Genomic DNA, 18,287 nt, shown 5'->3' with positions numbered 1-18,287 from the left:
CGAGCTAGAGCTTGGCGGAAAAACGAGCGTGTTGCCCGTGACGAGAGGAAGCCAATGATACCCAATGTTAAGGTCCTAGGTCATTGGTTGACCTTCCAGGTCAGGTCAATGACCCAAGGTCGGAAAAAGGTCACCTGAAGGTCAGGTCAGGTCATTGACCTTTGGTGACCTCGGCTCACTTTTTCGAGCTGTACATGTTTCTAGGCTAGTTTTTGGAGCTGAATTCGAATTTAGCAACCATTTGAACATTTACGAAGTAGTTTTGGTGCCTTCGTAACATGTTACGAAGCTGTCAGAGGCGGTTGACACGTACTACGAATACCCGTCACGATGCCTACTGGTTGACCTGACCTGACCTGACCCGACCTGGTCTAAATGCTTAAAGACATCATCTGTGATCAAAACTAACAGAATATTCGTGATCAGCACCCCGAAAACCTCTTAGCAGCCACACTTTACGACTTTCTAACAGGTCCCGATTTTCCCGACTTTGGGTCATTGACCTGACCTGGAAGGTCAACCAATGACCTAGGACCTTAAAATTGGGTATCATCGGCTTCCTCTCGTCACGGGCAACACGCTCATTTTTTTCCGCGAAGCTCTAGCTCGATCAGGGGCCAAACGGCAAGGGGGGGGGGTCCAACCGACCCCCCCCCCCTTCACATTAGAAGCTGGCCAACGCCGCACACATGCGAGGGTTAAGTTGGGGGAGCCTTGAGCCCCAGCAGCTCGTCCTATCTCACTGATATTACCCTCGTCCTGTCTTGTGATGTTATTGCAGTGCCATCAAGTAAATTTTCAAAAACTTTTTAAGGTAGATAAGAATAATGAGAGATACTTTTATAGGTGGCAATTTATTTCGTATGGAGACAGCTTTTAGGATTTACGAGTGGAACCGGGGTAGACTGAAAGTTACCCCGGCCAAGGCCGGGGTGGCCGGGGCAGATTCTCCACCCATGCCTATGATTTTAAGAAAGTCCTTGACCGCCCGTTGCTTAAAAATTATGACGTGTTTATGTAAACAACATTTTTGAAAAAGGCCATCGTACGATTTTGATAAAAATTACATTTTTAGAATCAGCTCACCGTCAGCTTTCGAATGGTATATTTCGTTTCTTTTGTGGATGAAATGACTTAAATGTTAATTTATTAATTCTTAATTTTCTCGAAAGCTTTGCCGAATCAAATCCTGGAGTTTGCGATATCAATGGGTTGCCGGCCACTAAAGCGGCACTCCAGTTCTCACTCACCTCCAGCAGCTGGGTCGAGCAAGATCTCTTCGGGTGACGCCATGTTGTGCCTTATGGAGAAGCCCTGCATCGGAAAGATGCTGAAGAAGGCGTTCGCGAATGATGGATCTATGACGTTAGATGAGATCGAGGTGAGACTGATTTACCGGTAGCTCTCTGGCCTCTAGCTATTGCTCTTCTTATAGATGGGAGTTATCTCGCCTGTATTCCAGTCCGAGAGCAGTCTACCGGAGTCGAGTGACTTTCTAAACAAGGCACTGAGCAGAGCGCAAATGCCCGGAGCTGCCTCGCAAAGCACCCTGGGGTGCATGGAGTCCGGACTTGGGAGACACTAGTCCTACATCACCTACATCAGCTGGGTACGGCGCTCTCCCGCTACTGTCACTCTCCCTTTCCCTCCCTGCTCCCGCTTTCCTATCTACCTGTTCTTTCTCTCTATATAAATTTTACATATCCTCTAAATTCACACCATCCGCCCCGGTCCAGCGCGTGAAACTGAACAGTGAAGATCCCTTTAAAACGCAGTGACAAGTTCTCCCCAAGTTCTCCACCGACGATGACAAAAACGTTTTCTCCATCCAGTAATGTTGGAAGCAATGACTGTTTCACCAGGTACACTAAAAAACACAGTTGTCTCACAAATGACCAGAATGTATCATCTTTACACGTTTCTGTACAACACCGTGGGTCCGTATGTGTATGGTGAGGCGTGATGGGTGAGGGAACCGTACCGCACAGGTGGGGCAGCCGTGCGGTCGTACCCTGGTACGGAGCTTGGCCGAGCTTTCAACGGTACCGCACCATCGTGTCACCTTCTCGGCGGTGTGGGTACGCCTGTGCAACAGCGTCTGGCCCATCAGCGTGCATGACATCGGTAAGGTGGGTCAGGTCTGACGAGAAAATCACTACGTTTCCATGACACGCCTAAATCGATGTAGCGAGATTTCACGTGCGTTTTTCTTGGATACTATTCATCTTATGCAAAAAAGAAGAGTATATTTATGGCTTTAGTTACCACTTAATCCTATATTTACAGTTTTAAATGATGTATAAATGATATACTCGAGAAAATCAATTTTGCGATCTAACTTGTGCCATGGAAACGTAGTCAAGTGTCCTGTCACAAATTATCTTACAGCAGTGCATCCGCTATCATATGTGTGTACGGCAGTGCCGAATCATATTATTCCGCTGAGAAAATGACTCATTGCATATATCGCAGCGGTACGGTCGCTCTCCCGTATGTGTGCGGCGGTGGCTGGTCAGACTACTTTGTAAAGAAAACGCTTTGTCACATATATCGCAGCGGTACGGCCGCTCTCCCGTGTGTGTACGGCGGTGGTTGGTCAGGGTACCTGGCAGCGAAAACGACTTGCCACATATATCACAGTGGTACGGCCGCTCTCCTGTGTGTGTACGGCGGTGCCGAATCATATTACTCCTTTCAGAAAACGACTCATTGCATATATTACAGCTGTACGGCCGCTCTCCCGTGTGTGTACGGCGGTGCGTGGTCAGACTACTTTGTACGGCAAACGTTTCGTCACATATATCACAGCGGTACGGCCGCTCTCCCGTGTGTATACGGCGGTGGATGATCAGATTACTGGGATCAGAAAACGACTTATTACATATACCACAGCGGTACGGCCGCTCTCCCGTGTGTGTACGGCGGTGCCTGGTCAGTCTGCTCTGCTGACTAAACGACTTATTGCACATGTCACAGTGGTACGGTCGTTCTCCCGTATGTAAACGGAGGTGGCGTGTTAGATAACGTTGTAAAGCAAACGACTTCCCACACTCATCACAACGAAACGGCCGCTCTCCCGTGTGTATACGGCGGTGGCGGGTCAGCTTACTGTGTTCAGAAAACGACTTTCCACATATATCACAGCGGTGCGACCGCTCTCCCGTGTGTGTACGCCGCTCTTCCGTGTGTATACGGCGGTGGGTGGTCAGACTACTTTGTAAAGAAAACGCTTTGTCACATATATCACAGCGGTACGGCCGCTCTTCCGTGTGTATACGGCGGTGGGTGATCAGCCGAACAGGTTGAGAAAACGACGTCCCACATATATCACAGCGGTACGGCCGCCCTCTCGTGTGCGTTCGGAGGTGCTTTGCCATGCTGCCGGAATGGTTCGTAGAGTACTGACACCACTGACACTTCAATTTGCCGTCCTTGCCGATGTGACCGTGTTTATCCTTGACGTGCCTGTTCAGAAGATCTTGTCCCAGACAGCTGAAGTCGCAGTGAGGACAACCGACAGTTGCCTGTCCGCCTGGAAAATCGGGAAATGGGGACCTGTTAGAACTTCGTAAAGTAAGGTTTCTATGAGGGTTTCTCGGGGTGCTGATCACGCATTTCATGTTTGTTTTGATCACAGATGATGTCTCCATGCATTTAGGACAGGTCGGATCAAAGTCGGGTCAACCAGTAGGCGTCCTGCCGGTATCCATAGTAGGTGTCAACCACGGTGTCCGCACAAATTGCCGAAAGGCGATTTGCCGAATGCATTTCGCCGAATGTCATTTTGCCGATGTGCTTTTTGCCAACGTGTCAAAACGTCGAAATGCTAAAAGTCGAAATGCCATTTGCCGACATGCCTTTTTGCCGAAATGCCCATTTGCCGAAATGCTTATTAGTCGAAAAGTAAATTTGCCGAAATGCGTTTTGCCGAAATGTAAATTTTCCGAAATGTCAATTTGCCGAAATGCCAATTTGCCGAAATGTCAATTTGCCGAAATGTCAATCTGCCGAATCGGCAGACGAAATGTCGATTAGTCGAAATGTAAATTTGTCGAAATGCCGATTAGTTGAAGAAATGTCAATCTGCAAACCTAGGTTAGGTTAGGTGGTACCTATTTGTTTACTTTAGGATCGATCATCAATTTACTTTTAGTGCAATCCCGGATACCCAAGTAAAAAGCAAATCACACGACAGCCTTTGACCTCCTGATTTCATAACTAATAATTATCCATGGCACAAACAAATTTAAAAGCACCAATACAATATGGAAAATAACATCAAATTGCTCGTGGCGAAGCAAAGCAGTGCCGAAGGCAATGCCTTAGGAGAGATTACAGGCAATGGTAAGTCAAATATTTTTAGGTTAAGTGGTTGTGTATCTGGCTTCAGGCCGAAGGCCTGAAGCCTGATGCACAACCACTTAACCTAAAAATATTTGACTTATCATTGTCTGCAATCCATTCATGTGAGTAACATCTTCCTTATCCTCAGGTAGGCAAAAATCAGTAGGTCAGGTTAGGTAAGGTTCGGTTATGTTTTTCTTATATTTTGGTGACATGTAAGTATGTATCATATCAGGATTTAGGAGCTCAAAAAATGGAAGAAGGTGTAAAATTTACCTAACAAAACTGAGTCGGTCCTTAAGCCAATGCTTACAGGTTAGGTTAGGTTAGGTTAGGTTAGGTTAGGTTAGGTTAGTTTAGTTTCGGCTAATTGGCATTTCGGCAAATTGACATTTCGACTAATTGACTTCAAATTGACATTTCGGCAAATTGACATTTCGATTAATTGACATTTCGGCAAATTAGCATTTCGGCAAATTGACATTTTCGACTTATTGCACGTCGGCAAAAAGACACGTCGGCAAAATGCATTCGACATATTGACATTCGGCAAATAAGCATTCGGCAAAACGCAGTTCGGCAAATTGTCCTGTAACCGTCAACCACCGCTGACGGCTTCGTAACATGTTACGAAGGCACTAGAACTATAGTCTGGCAAACCTAAGAAAGAACGGAGTTAAAGCGCCTGAATCACTTTGCACGTGTTTTGAGCACTTGAAATGTATGACTCGGAGAAATCTGTGTGAAATTTGCCAGAGAAAATGTGCCTTACAATATAAATGCACATGCATCAACGACCGCAGCACTTTAAATCATATTATCTAAGTCATATTATCAGAGAGTATCATCGATTAACCCGCGCCCCGTGGGGGGGGGGGGGGGGCGAAACAGCCCCCTCTGTCCTTTTCCGTCGATATCTCCTAAACGACTACAGATATCGCCACCAAACTTTCAGGACCCCTCCGGGCATCTATTTTACACATTGTGACCAATTTTTTCCGAAGGCTATGATAGGTTGGCCACAAATGACGTCAGAATGATGTCATTTTCTGCCATTTTCGACCGAAAAAGACCTTCGCGAGAAGAGTTGTAAGGCCTACAGTTGTGAAGATACAGAAAAATGATCAAGACATAAAAGGTGTAGAATTGACAGGGCTACAAGACTGCTATTTCGGATTTAAAGAAGTTTTGAGTTTTGACCCCCAAAAATCAAAAATTCATTTTTTTTATATATTAGCCAAAAAATCCAAAAAGTATTTTGAGTTTCGAAAAAACGGAATATATGTGATAGTACCAACCGTCCTCTATCTACATACTAAAGTTCAGATCGATATCTCGTTTTTTGGCCAAGTTATAGCGAAAAAAATGTTCAAAAATGATGAGGTCAAATTTTCAAACTCAATTTTTGGCAATTGTAGACCACGTAGGGCAAAACAAAGACCACCATTAGACTCCCCGTGACGAGCTGCATCGAATCGATACCCATTTTACGCAAAAATATGAACTTCGAAATTTGACCTTATTTGACCTGACCTTCACCAAAACGTGACCTAACCTGGCACCAAAGGCTGCCTGACCCACATAATCGCATTTGTCATGTAAAATGGACCATAAAACATGTATCACACGACATTTTCATATTGTGACCCCAAGTGACCTGACCTCTGTGACCTGACCTGGTATCAGTGACCTCAGATAGCAAAGTATGTGCTTGACGAACAATGTACCATCGATGGTTTTCAATAACGTACCAATTTACTCGATTTCACAACACATTTCTTGAAATGCCTGTGAACGGTGAAAATCCGATCTTTGACCTGACCTGCGACGTCATCGGTTTGACCTAGGTCAATGAAATTTGGTCACAAGGTAGTTCCCGGGTGGGGCTATCGAACGCCGTTTGGATTTTGAAAATCGGCCGGTAAATTTCAGAGATCTTAGGGGGGGGCCGAAACGCCCCCCCCCCCCCCTACGGGTGGTAGGGTCCACCGATAGCCCTACGGGGCGCGGGTTAAAACAGTGAAATAAATTCATAAAATGACGATATGTGCTGTAAAAGAGAGTAGGTGCAGATTTGGTCAAATTAGGTGCATTCGCCGGATAGCCCGTCGTGAAAACGGCTAATGTGCGCTCTCTCGTATCTATGTTTCAAACACCTCTACCACTGGCTCTAACTTACCTTTTTCTGGATTAAATTTATCAAACAAGATGATCATGATGATATCATACCTGTGTACATAATTGCGTCATGTGGCGGGTCAGTGGCGATGTCGATCATCATATATGAATCTCACTCACGGAAACCTAGCTAATTCCCTACATCCTTCTCGTTTCCATCGGAACAGCTCAGTACCCAACCAATCGGCAGTTATCGGGGTTACATGAGCAAGTAAATGCGTATCAGGAACGGATTTTCCTATTCGCTCACCACTGTAGTCCGTTTGTAATGCGTATTAACTCTGCTCATGTAACCCCGAGCATTGACAAGCAGTTTGGTGTCCGGGGGAGGATTCATCCCACGAGGGGCCCAACTGGCAATAGGAACTGGGAACCAAACGTCTTCAGCAGCGCACTGACCTGAGGATGACGGTCCGGCCGGAGAGGGAGTCACAGACTCCCCAGACGTCTCCGAGTGGACGGTCAGCTCCCGGGCCGAGTCGTCTCCGTGGTACACCAGCAGCTCTGAGCCCTTCGGAACGGGCTTTGACGTCCTGCATAGGTCGATAAATAATGGGTTAAATTAACATAAAATGGTAGGCGATTATTATGCAAACGACCACTTAAATCTTTTGCGACAGATTTAACTTTATGTTGACTCGAGGTCAAATCTGATGGCATACGGCGAATAAAACTTATAGTTCGTTTTTTTTTCGAAGTTCGACCCTCACTGTAAACATCTTTTTAAACACAGCACGAGAGTTGCTCGCTGAGTTACTGAGAAAACTGGTCAGCGCACATTGTATTGGAGATCTGAATAATATATTCAAAAAAAAAGTTTTGAACACCGATGATGCATCGTTATGTTAAACGCCGTGCGATTGATTAATTAGTTCAGATATACCTAATTCCCGATAAGTCTCCTATCCCTGTGGGGTCATAAACATGGGCAAATACGAGCTTAAGGCCGGTAAACAGCTCTTAAGCGTGCAAAATGCGTCTCCGCACTTCCCATTGGAATACATGGCATATTTTCTGCTTCCAACACACGTGTTGGGAGCAGAAAAAAATGCCATGTATTTCAATGGGAAGTCCGGCCACCTTCCGCGCGGTGGGGGGGGGGGGGGCATTCCCCTCCCCGTATCTCCGAAACTACTGGACGGATCCGGAAAATTCAAACGGCGTTCGATAGCCCTGTCAAATTTGTTGAAGGAAACCAAATTTCATTGACCTCGGGGTCACCGATGACGTCACAGGTCAGGTCAAAGATAACATGTTTCACCGTTCACGGGTCTTCTAGGGAAAGCGCTATAACACCGAGTAAAACGCATTTTGTCGAAAATCAGCGATAGGGCGTCAGTTGTCTAGTACATATGTTGCTATTAGAGGTCACTGGTCATACCAGGTCGGGTCACAGGTCAGGTCACCAAGGGTCACCACATGAACCCAACTTTACTAAGGTTGTGCGATGCATGTTTTATGGCCAATTTTTCATTTCCAAATCAATGGTGTTGGTTATAAGACATCAGGTGCGGTTCAAGTCACTTTCTGGTGGAGGTGTCAGGTCAAGGTCTGGTAAAAAAGGTCAAGTTTCAAAGTTGATAGTTTTGCACGTGCTGTGTTCAAAAAGACGTTTACAGTGAGAGTTGGCCTCATCGAAAAATGACCAACTCACAAAGAACCATCAATTGCTTTACTAAAATATACTATTTTGATTAAACAGCAAATCCAGTGGAACAAGTGCTAACTGGAAATCTCACGCTATATTCCAAGCAGCAGCCAGGTACCGGCAATGTCACGTGCCTTGACCGACAATCGAACCAGACAGGTTGAATCCAAGGCCCTAAAACATGTTGAATACAAGATACCTATAAGAAACTGGTAGACCCGATGTTTGAAAGTAAAGCCCCAGTCACAAATCTGACGCACCTGTGACATTTCCTGACACCCACGTGACTATTGTGAAAACTTCTGTGTTTTGCGATGTTTTGACCTAATTGAAAGTACTGAAAGCTCAAAATGAATGACAAATGTTGTTTAAAGCAGCATAATAATAATTATATTAGTAAATTATCGATAAACTGCTTATAGCAAGTCACGTGATTGCTACCAGATTCTCTGCTCAGATAACATCTTTTCAACTTCGATTTTGAACACTTTTTACCTTCCTTGAGGCCAAATGATGGACGGTTTGAGGCACACGATGAAACGCTGAATCTACTGATGCCAAAAGTTTATCGGTTTTTGCATTTTTAGACTAGTATATCCTGGCCCCAACTTTGACCATTTTGTGTGTAAACCCTATGGTGAAGGGAAAACTTCACGCCCAGCTGACGTCATTACTGTGCTACCAAATCGTGTTTGGTGGGGGTCGGTTGAATATACATTCTTGGACGATACCGCAAAAACGAACTATTTCTATCGAGAGTTTTCAAAGGATTTCATGCACGAGGCCTTGGCCGAGTGCATGAAATTCTTTGGAACTCGAGATAGAAATAGTTCGTCGCGGTAGAGTCCTTGATATTATTTCCTGTATGTTTCATAATATCGTTCGTTATCTACTTAAAAAGGCCTAAATTTGCAGACATAAGATACAATTACATAAACCACACGATGGGTACTGAAATACAGGCAGTTCTAATTACTTAACAATACAGCAAAACTTACAAATTTCCTTTAAAGCAGAAGCTCCAGTTGAAATCAAGCTATACAAGAAAACCATCCAAGAAAACGTCTCGTGCAAAGTTTCTTGGATGGCTTGATTGCATTGTAATACTGCATCAAACATACAGGAACCTACATAGAGGCAAGAAACTTACGCCTAGACCAGATGTTCCCAAGGCCATATATAGGCCTTGGGATGGGATATACAGGCCAGACCAGATGTTCCCCACTGAGCCATGCTTACTTGTCCCGGTGCACCTCAGTGAACCCGATGAAGTCCTCGGACGATGACGGCAACTGACACCGCAACTTTTCCTCCTTCACCAGAGACTGCAGAGCGCTGACCGACAAAGGATCCTCGTCTGGTGTCCGTGGAAGGAATGGCAGCTCAGCCTGGATCAAAAAAAGAAATGAAGCCACTGTCAAAAAACGACACGAATAAATATCTTGCCAGGAATTGTTCGGATACCGTCAACAAACGCAACAAACTCAATTATTAAATCAAAAAGTTAACAAGTAAATAAAAATTAAAAAAATATTAACGTAATAGGTACTATCAATACCTACTATTATTTGGCTCAGAAAAATGTAACATAAAACAGAAGAGTTAATAATTCTTCACCTCTACGGTTTCAAGCGTTGATGATGGAACACTTTACAAGTGTACCACACTGACTGACCTCTGGTGAACAGACCTCCTCCTTCCGCTCCTTGCCGATCTCTTCCTCGTTTTCTTCCTCGATCTCTCCCTTGATCTCCTCCTTCACTATTAAAAGTCCCTGAAAGTCGCCCTCTGCAGTATTGTGCAAGGCAGTGAGGTCGTCCCGACCATATGCGGGCGCCTCGGATAGCGACGGGCGCTGACCCTCGCCGATGTCGGCCGGTTCCATCCGGCCCTGCCTCACTCGTACCGGTGTCTTTGCCGACAGGGGTGACGTGGCGGACATGACGAGCGCTGGCTTGACGTCTGGAGAAATGTGATCGGAAGATGTTAGCGCAGGCATTATTACGAGACCTGCTAGTATTAAGGGTTTGGACACCGGCATTGATTTGTTGGCCACAGGCCAACTGTCACTGCTGCTACCTTGCCCAGTTTTCGCCGCACCCCTCTTTAAATTACAATGCAATGGGTGCAGATATTTCTTCTATCGGTTTACCTGATCTATTGAATGATGTCACTAGCCTGCCTCTTAAAGTGACCATCCCACCTTAGCATTAGTTTTGAGTTTGGGCACTCACAACATCGAAAAATGCTTTAATTCGGAGATATGGAATTTCAAACTTGCAGTTTTTGGATTCTAAGGGGCTAATGCATTGGTATGCCCCCTTAGAATTTGTGACGTCAGCGGAGATCTAACGATTTTTAAATCTTTTACTAAAACGTTTGGTAGCACGCGGTGGTACCTATATGCTGCTTAACGCGCAACAAATGCCACACTTTCAAATAAAGTCGCTAGGAACAGAGGAGATCCCAAAAAGTAAACAAAAGTTTAAGTCTAATATCTTGAAAACCGGTGAATATTTTTCGATGAAATTTGGTAGATATTAGTTTTCGCTCTTTCTGAACCGAGCGACATCACTTTCATGCCAATTCATTAACTTTTTTGAAGGTGGGAAAGTCCCTTTAAAGATTACTTTTGGGTCAAAGGTTACATTAGGTTTTTATGGGTTTCATTAGGCTTCTTCAAGTTTTTTTTTGGGTGGTTAGGTCAAGGTCAGGTTAGGTTAGGTGGGTTAGTTTTCTTTATGTTCCATTGATAAAACATATTCAATCTTTTTGAGAAGTTCAAGTTCAAGCCTGTGACGTAATTTAAATCATAATGAAATAATTTTCGGCATTAGTAAAGCAGACATCACACGAAGGTTTTCCAACCAAGGAAAGGCGCTGTAGGTTTGTAGGTTGTAGGGTAGGTTTGTAGGTTATAGCCCTTATAGGTTTTTAGGATGGAGGTTAGTAGGTTGTAGGTTAGGTTAGGTCAGGTTAGGTAAGATTTGTTTAGGTTTTGTTAGAAAGAAGTACCTCCAGGCATAGCGCCTCTCCTTGGTTGAAAAACCTTCGTGTGACGTCTGCTCTACTAATCCTAATTTTCTTGTTATGACATGATGTTTATTTGGGTTCATGATGTTCATGATGCATGATGATGCCTTTGCAATGTCCCCCGATCAAATAAAAACCAAGGCTATATAAAAACAAATTATCATACAAATCACAGAGGTCACAGTGAACACACGGTTAATGCATCAAGTAAGCATGGATTATTTACTTGTTAGTTATCCATGAAGTATGGGAAGTGAAAAACAAAGGCTACATAAAAACAAATTATCATACAAGTCACAGAGGTCACAGTTAACACACGGTTAATGCATCAAGTATACATGGATTAGGTACTTACTTGTTAGTTATCCATGAAGGAAATACCTGTATCTACCTAAGTATCTGTAAGAATCTTGGGAAGACTTAATTCTCCATGGTCAATTACATAAAAAACAGCTTCAAAACACTTTGATTCGCAATATTTACCAAAATATAATAAAGAAACCTAACTACCGTCAGCACGCTACGCCAATTGCCGGGACGCATAATGGCGACGTTGTTTTGCCTCTGATGCGCCAAATATGTGACCTTAAATAATTGGATACGACTACTAAATACATTTTTTTTTAGAAATTTTGTCCGAATGGATGAATGGGTGGCTATGGGCCCTGGTGCCCCGCTAAACAGTGCTTGTTGCGAATGACACCACGGACCCACCGTGGTGGGTCCGCCTTGCCCGCGCCCGGTTCACCGGTGATAATTTGGATCGAAAGTTTAGCGTGCCGCAGGTAGATGGCGGCACGGTCCTCCCGGGTCTAGCGTGGCGTCTCGCCAGTTTTTTTTTGGGGGGGTTGGGCCCTTTCGGTCTAATGAGACCATTTCAGAGCAGGGAGGATGATAGGATATAGGGGGAGACATTGGTCTGGGCAGGCATCCTAGTGAGTCGCCAGGGCTGAGCCCGTATCTCGCCAGTTGCCAGCTGGGCATAAGCGTAACTTTATATCTCTTTGTGGGTGCTCAAGCACCCCCAATCCTGAGCTCAGCACCCCCTGCCTTCTTAAAGCACCCCCAGCCTCCTCAAAACATTCCCAGCTGACTCAAGGCCCTCAATAATCAGAATGTCCATCTCCTAGTACTGTAATGAGCCCAGTGAATCATGCAAATACTATGCTTACTCAATTCAGTGATTAAGATAATATGCATTGAATAAATCACCACAAATTAAGATGCATGATATTTGTGTTAACATTAGGTACATCTGATATTATCAGGGGCCCGGGAACGATTTTCAAGTTGGGGGGGGGGGCGAGCCTAAAATACCTGACATGATGCATATAAAACAGTGGCATAGCTAGGGGTGTAAGGGGACACGTTTCCCCTCCCCCCATCGGGTTCAAAGGGACCCTTGGGTCCGAGAGGCCCTGCGGCGCCATTTGACCGCTGAGGGTTAACGATGGCCATATTTCTACTCAGAAGGGCCCCGTGGGGCTCTTTAGAGCACCTCATGGGCCCTAAATAGCCACACTAAGGTCTCCATAAGGGCCCCACGCCGACTTCTGAGGGCCTCTTGCGGCTTTTAAGGACACCTCGGTGTTCTCCAAAGGCCCGTTAAGCCTGAAACAGACTCTTTCCGCAGTCAAGAAATCGCATGCGAGAGCCTATTCAAATACATGGAAGCACGCTCGCATCAATCGCACGCACCTCCCGCGAGCGATTGATGCGAGAGGAATTACAATGTTTTTGAATATGCTCTCGCATGCGATTTCCTGAACGCGGAAAGAGTCTGCTTCAGCCTTTACTGGCCTCTGAGAGGTCTTACCGGCCAATGAGGGAAAGTTCTAGGGGCATTTCCCACCTGTGATGGTCCCACACTTATTTTTCTGAGGGCCCCATAACGGCAACTATGGGGCCCTCGTCGGTGCCTATGAGGGCCCACACCGGTGTCTCTGAGGGTTTTACACCCCCAACTCTGAGTGCCTACACCAGTGCCTAAAAGCCCTATATTGGCGGCTCCGAGGACCCAACCAACACCTGCGCATCTAAAGGCCACCCACTGATGACTTGAGGGCCCCACAACGGTGACCCTGAGGGCCCCACCGGCGTCTGACAGTACCATGCCGGTCTCTTAGGACCCCGCAGGACTTCTTCTGCCAGCCTAATAAGGACCCCTTGCCGGTCACTGAGACCCCCAGCCGGCTTGTAGAGAGTTCGCGTCAGCAGCTCTACAGGCCCCACACCGGTCTGTAACGGCTCTACACCAGCGTCTATGAGGGCCCGGAGCAACGCCTGTAAGGACCCTCATCGGCGCCTCTGAGAGAATCACACTAGCACCTCTGATCGCCCACACCGGCACCTGCATGGCGGCCCCACACCGGTGCCTCCCTTACCGGCGGCTCTGAGGGCCCTACGCCGGTGATTCTGAGGGTGCCACCGATAACTGAAGGCACCACACAAGCCCTTAGTGTAGCTGAGCTTTAATCCCATACCGGCCCTCCGAGGGCGCCACGTCAGTGCACTCATTGCCCCACACCCCTCCCTCACACCCGGAGCGGGTAAACTGTGTTATACCTATAGCAACGATTTTACCACCGTTGTACGTTATGTATTTCTCAAAGTTGACTCAAAATGGTCCAGTACAAAATCTGGCCTGCCAAACTTATGGCCAAGGTCAGACCCAAACACGTTTTGGGCAATCAGTCTCAGTCCATGACTCCATTCTTCGGCAACTACGGTGCAAGGCCGATACTGTAGAAACTTGCAATTTGTACCCTTGACCTGACCTTGACCTTGACCTCAAACTTTAGATTAAGTGCATGTTTTTAGTTATTCGTGATGAGATCTTTCGATTGGCGTTTGAATTTTCCAAATCGGACCAATAGTTCGGGAGATAACAGGGGGTAAAATTTATCCCCCCAGCCCCGCGCGGGTTAATGCATTGGGTGAGCCAAAATTGTTTTACAGTGGCGCTATTAAAACAAGCTCTCGAACCGATTTAACATCATTTCTTGCATGATGCCTGATGGCTACAGTAAAAAAGAACAGCTAAAAAACTACAAAAACTATGGAATGCCTTTCTGAAAGCTATTGAGCACCCCCAATGATTTTTGGAAAACTACACCCATGCAGCTGGGGCATTCCACGATAGATCGTACCAGGCCCGTCACCCTCATCTCTCAGATTTGAATGAAAATTGGTACAAGGGGTAATCATAGGCTCCAAAAACAACTGCCAAAATATCAGACTTCTCAGATGAAAACTTTTTGAGTTACATTGCATAATATTTTCTAAACTTCAGATTGTAAGGGTGAGTTTGATGAGCTATAACTCAAAAACGAGCTAAGCAAGCAGCAAACGGTAAACAGCTTTGAACTAACGATGAATCAAAGATTATTACAGTATTTTTAAAATTGGAAAGAAAAGCTTTACATGTTCAAAAAAGTCGCAGTATTTTTTTTAAATTGTCTTTAATGGCCCTTGGGACCAAAATTTTTGCCATTTTTATTTCTTCAAAATAAACCTCAGGTCCTTCAAAATCGACATGCAAAAAATTAGAAAGGTGTTCTTTCTAAAGTTCCTCATTTAAATGCATACAAAATGGGTTTCCGGGGGGTCGGTACGACCCCAGCTCGCCGTTTCGCCTCTAATGGAGCTAGAACCTTGCGGAAAAAACGAGCATGTGCGCCGATACAAGATGCATCGAATGATACCACATTTTAAGGTCTCAGGTTCATTGGTGACCCCTGAGGTCATTTCAAGTGACCCAAATTACGGGTCCGGTTTTTGATAGATACCTAACTTTGCAACAAATGGTCGCAGAGCCGCGATTTTAGCATCTTTGTGTTTGCTTAGCTCCGGCGCGTCGAATGGTATACTATTTGTTCTGGTGAGGTCAGCTTAAGTCGCTGACCTCGGGTCAGCACACTGCCGTGTATTTGGCTCCGTGCCCCGACCGAGCGGCCCAGCCGGCAGCCAGCCCCCGGGCATCACGTGACCGCCCCGAGTCCGGGGCAAAGCAAACCAGCGCGGCGCTGAACAAACAGCGCCGCTACAGAGATGGTTAACAGTCGGGTCAGGCCACGAAGCTGGGTGAATGAGATCATATCGCACATCATTCGATTCGCAAGGTCTTTCCGAGTCCATTGGTAGCTTTCCCGTCTCTCTAGCTCAATTTGATCGAGAGTTATTGACGAAAACTCTTATGACCCTAGTGACGTACGAATGACGTCACGCAAGGTCAACAATGCAAAAGTGAGGCAAAAATGACTTCAATTGAACTTTCAGTGACCAGTGATGTCACTAGGCAGCCTTACCACACAATTTGTAGGCTCTCTTCCGAAATCACAATTCGAGACCATTACGGTGACGCAAAATAAGTACATTTATAGAAAGAACACCTTCCTAATTTTTTGCATACTACTTAAAAATGAGCCAAAAATGTTTTTAAGTGAATAAAAATTCAAAAAAAAAAATTGGTCCCAAAGGCACAAAAATGCAAATGAAGGAAACTCGAGGTGTTATATTATCAAAAATAGTATATATTTCAAAGTTTTAAAAATGCATATAATCATTTGTTTCAATGCAATTTAAATGCCGTATAGCATTTGGCATTTGAATTATCCGTCTAGGCCTGGCCTGGCTATTAACCCGCGAGTTGCTGGGGGGGGGGGGGGCGTTAAAGAGAGAGAGAGAGAGAGAGAGAGAGAGAGAGAGAGAGAGAGAGAGAGAGAGAGAGAGAGAGAGAGAGAGAGAGAGAGAGAGAGATCCCTTTATTGGCAGACTCTAGGTCCATAAACGAGTCATCCACTCAGCTAGGGCACCAAGGCCCAATGTAACACAATCTCAACTTCCATGCAAGCTCTTGGACCATGCTTTCCTTATCAAGGAAGTGTAGGCCAAGTCACTAAAGAATAGTGACAACACAATCCTGTTGGAAGATCGTGCAAGACGTGACACAAAGTTCCACACTGATCTACGATACAGCGCATCAAAGCCAGGTAAACACTCTTGAACAAACATATTAGACGCACTGCAAAACCTATCGTAGCCAAGGAACATCCTGGCAGCATTATTAAAACACACTTTGAATTTCGTTAGAACAGATGCATGAAAGGAGTGCCAAAGGTGCATACAACTGACATTTGAACAGTAGGTAGTATACAGATACTTCTTAACAGAGTATGAACACATCGCAAATTTACGACTCAAAGAATTCGCTCGACAGCACAAATTACGATATTGTTGATGAATTTCCATGTCATCAGCCCTGGTGCTTTTGTTAGTAAGCTGAAATCCAAGATACTTATACGAATCAACAAACTTCAATTCACTACCACCAAGAGTCACAGACGGTACGTACAGATCGCGGAAATTTCTAGGAAGAATTGTCATACACACAGTCTTTTTCGTATTGAATTTAATATCATGACCATCTGCATACGTAACACAAAGATCCAGCATTTTCTGTAGTCCATACGACGAAGGAGAAAGAAGGACCATATCGTCTGCATAATACAGGTGATTTATGCTACCGTGAAAGTGGCACCCAAAACCACATTGTGCGAGAAGGATTGATAAATCATCGGTATACACATTGAACAAAAAAGGAGATAAAATGCCCCCCTGTCTTACGCCATTCGACACTGTAAATCCCTCTGAAAGCTCATCGCCCCATAACACATGAAATTGTTGTGATTTGTACCAAGAACAGAGCAATTTTACCAGATGAATATCCATTTTCCTTTCTAACAGCTTATCAAAAAGTGTCCAGTGGTTTACACGATCAAATGCCTTGCGGGCGTCAAGAAAACAAAGAAATACAGGACTTCTGTTTCGCAGAAAGTAATCAGTGACCTCTTTTAGAGCATATATGGCCAAGTCGGTCGAATGGTTCTCCTTAAAGCCAAACTGGTGATGGCCTGTAGAGAGCTGTTCAGAACAACGGTTTAAAATAACCCTTTCTAATATCTTAGAGCCCACACTGGCAATAGCAATTGGACGATAATTATCCTTTTCAGACAGTTTTCCGGCTTTGTCTTTAACAATAGGTGTAAGCACAACTTTTGCAAAAGAATGCGGTATGCAGCCATGTCTCACCATCATAGACAAACACAAAGACAAATGTGTGGCACATGGGACCCCAGCATGTTTAAAATGTTCAGCACTGAGGCCATCATTTCCATTAGAGCGACCAGACGCAAGCTCCTGAATGGAATTCAGAACCTCAGGAACTGAGAAACAATTGAATGTACTTGTTTCCTCCTGAAACTGCCCTAAGACATACTCTTTACGATCCGTCTTATCCACGCTATTCAAAATGTCTGAAAAATGATCCTTCCACATGTCAGCAATATTCTTACACCCCGAAACACCATCAATCGAATGAGACAGTGGAGGGCTCTTATTCAATTTCTTTACCTCCTTCCAGAAAGCAGACAAGCTGTAAGGATTTTGAACGAGTTTATCTGCTAGTGACTTAGCCCTCATTTCTTTCTCATGCCGAAGACAGAATCGTACAGCATACTTAAATCGTGACCGCGCCAGACGTAATTGCAGGTAAATGTACCCATCCCTGGGCTTGCCAATCAAAGCCCACAACGAATAAACATCACAGAGTAAGTCATGGCTGTCTTTAACATATTCGTTCCATCCAGGAATATTACGTTTCTTCTTATATCCTAAGCATTTCGATATTGTGAGCTCAGATGCTTTTTGTAAACAGCTAATTATTTCATCATAGTAGGCATTAATGAGATCAAAGTGTTCCTTTGTATCTGAACACTCATCACAGTGCAAGAGATCGGTAGGAACGGTAAGCTGGGCCAGACCGTCATTCACAGCAGAACTGTAAGTTAAGATATCATCGGGACTAAGCGAATCCCAGTCTACGACCCACCTCATCCTCTGTTCAGTGTCAGAAACATGACACACATTTTCACGCAATTGAGTATCGATATTGGCCACTATGGGGAAGTGATCAGAACTGAGAATAGATTGATCAATCGTAACGCTATCAACAAGAGCATAAAAACCCCTCGTGCAAACGATATGGTCCAACCAAGTCTCCACCTCATGGCCATCATTAATGTGT

At 44.9% G+C, this 18,287-nt stretch overlaps 1 protein-coding gene across 3 annotated transcripts; it reads right to left on the bottom strand.

Annotated features, from left to right (window-relative positions):
- Nucleotides 1-810: 810 nt before the first annotated feature.
- On the bottom strand, nt 811-11,763 carry LOC122384610 (zinc finger protein 2 homolog). 3 transcript variants are annotated; one of them, XM_043372185.1, is made up of 6 exons: nt 11,559-11,746; nt 9,846-10,132; nt 9,410-9,558; nt 6,922-7,055; nt 3,295-3,532; nt 811-3,210 (listed from the first exon to the last, which is right to left on the bottom strand). In XM_043372185.1, exons 2-6 carry the CDS (start codon nt 10,110-10,112, stop codon nt 2,403-2,405), a joined length of 1,596 nt encoding a protein of 531 aa, XP_043228120.1. In that variant the 5' UTR covers nt 10,113-10,132; nt 11,559-11,746; the 3' UTR covers nt 811-2,402. The 3 variants fall into 3 exon arrangements, with proteins under 3 accessions (XP_043228120.1, XP_043228117.1, XP_043228119.1); XM_043372182.1 differs by having other exon boundaries at nt 811-3,532; nt 11,559-11,763; XM_043372184.1 differs by lacking the exon at nt 11,559-11,746 and adding an exon at nt 11,430-11,490 and having other exon boundaries at nt 811-3,532.
- Nucleotides 11,764-18,287: the final 6,524 nt, after the last annotated feature.

The sequence above is a fragment of the Amphibalanus amphitrite genome, unplaced genomic scaffold (assembly GCF_019059575.1).
Source record: "Amphibalanus amphitrite isolate SeventyFive unplaced genomic scaffold, NRLGWU_Aamphi_draft 000194F_arrow, whole genome shotgun sequence".
Lineage (NCBI taxonomy): Eukaryota > Metazoa > Arthropoda > Thecostraca > Balanomorpha > Balanidae > Amphibalanus > Amphibalanus amphitrite.
The sequence above is the reverse complement of the archived record's forward strand: the minus strand, read 5'-3'. Positions and strand labels throughout refer to the sequence as shown.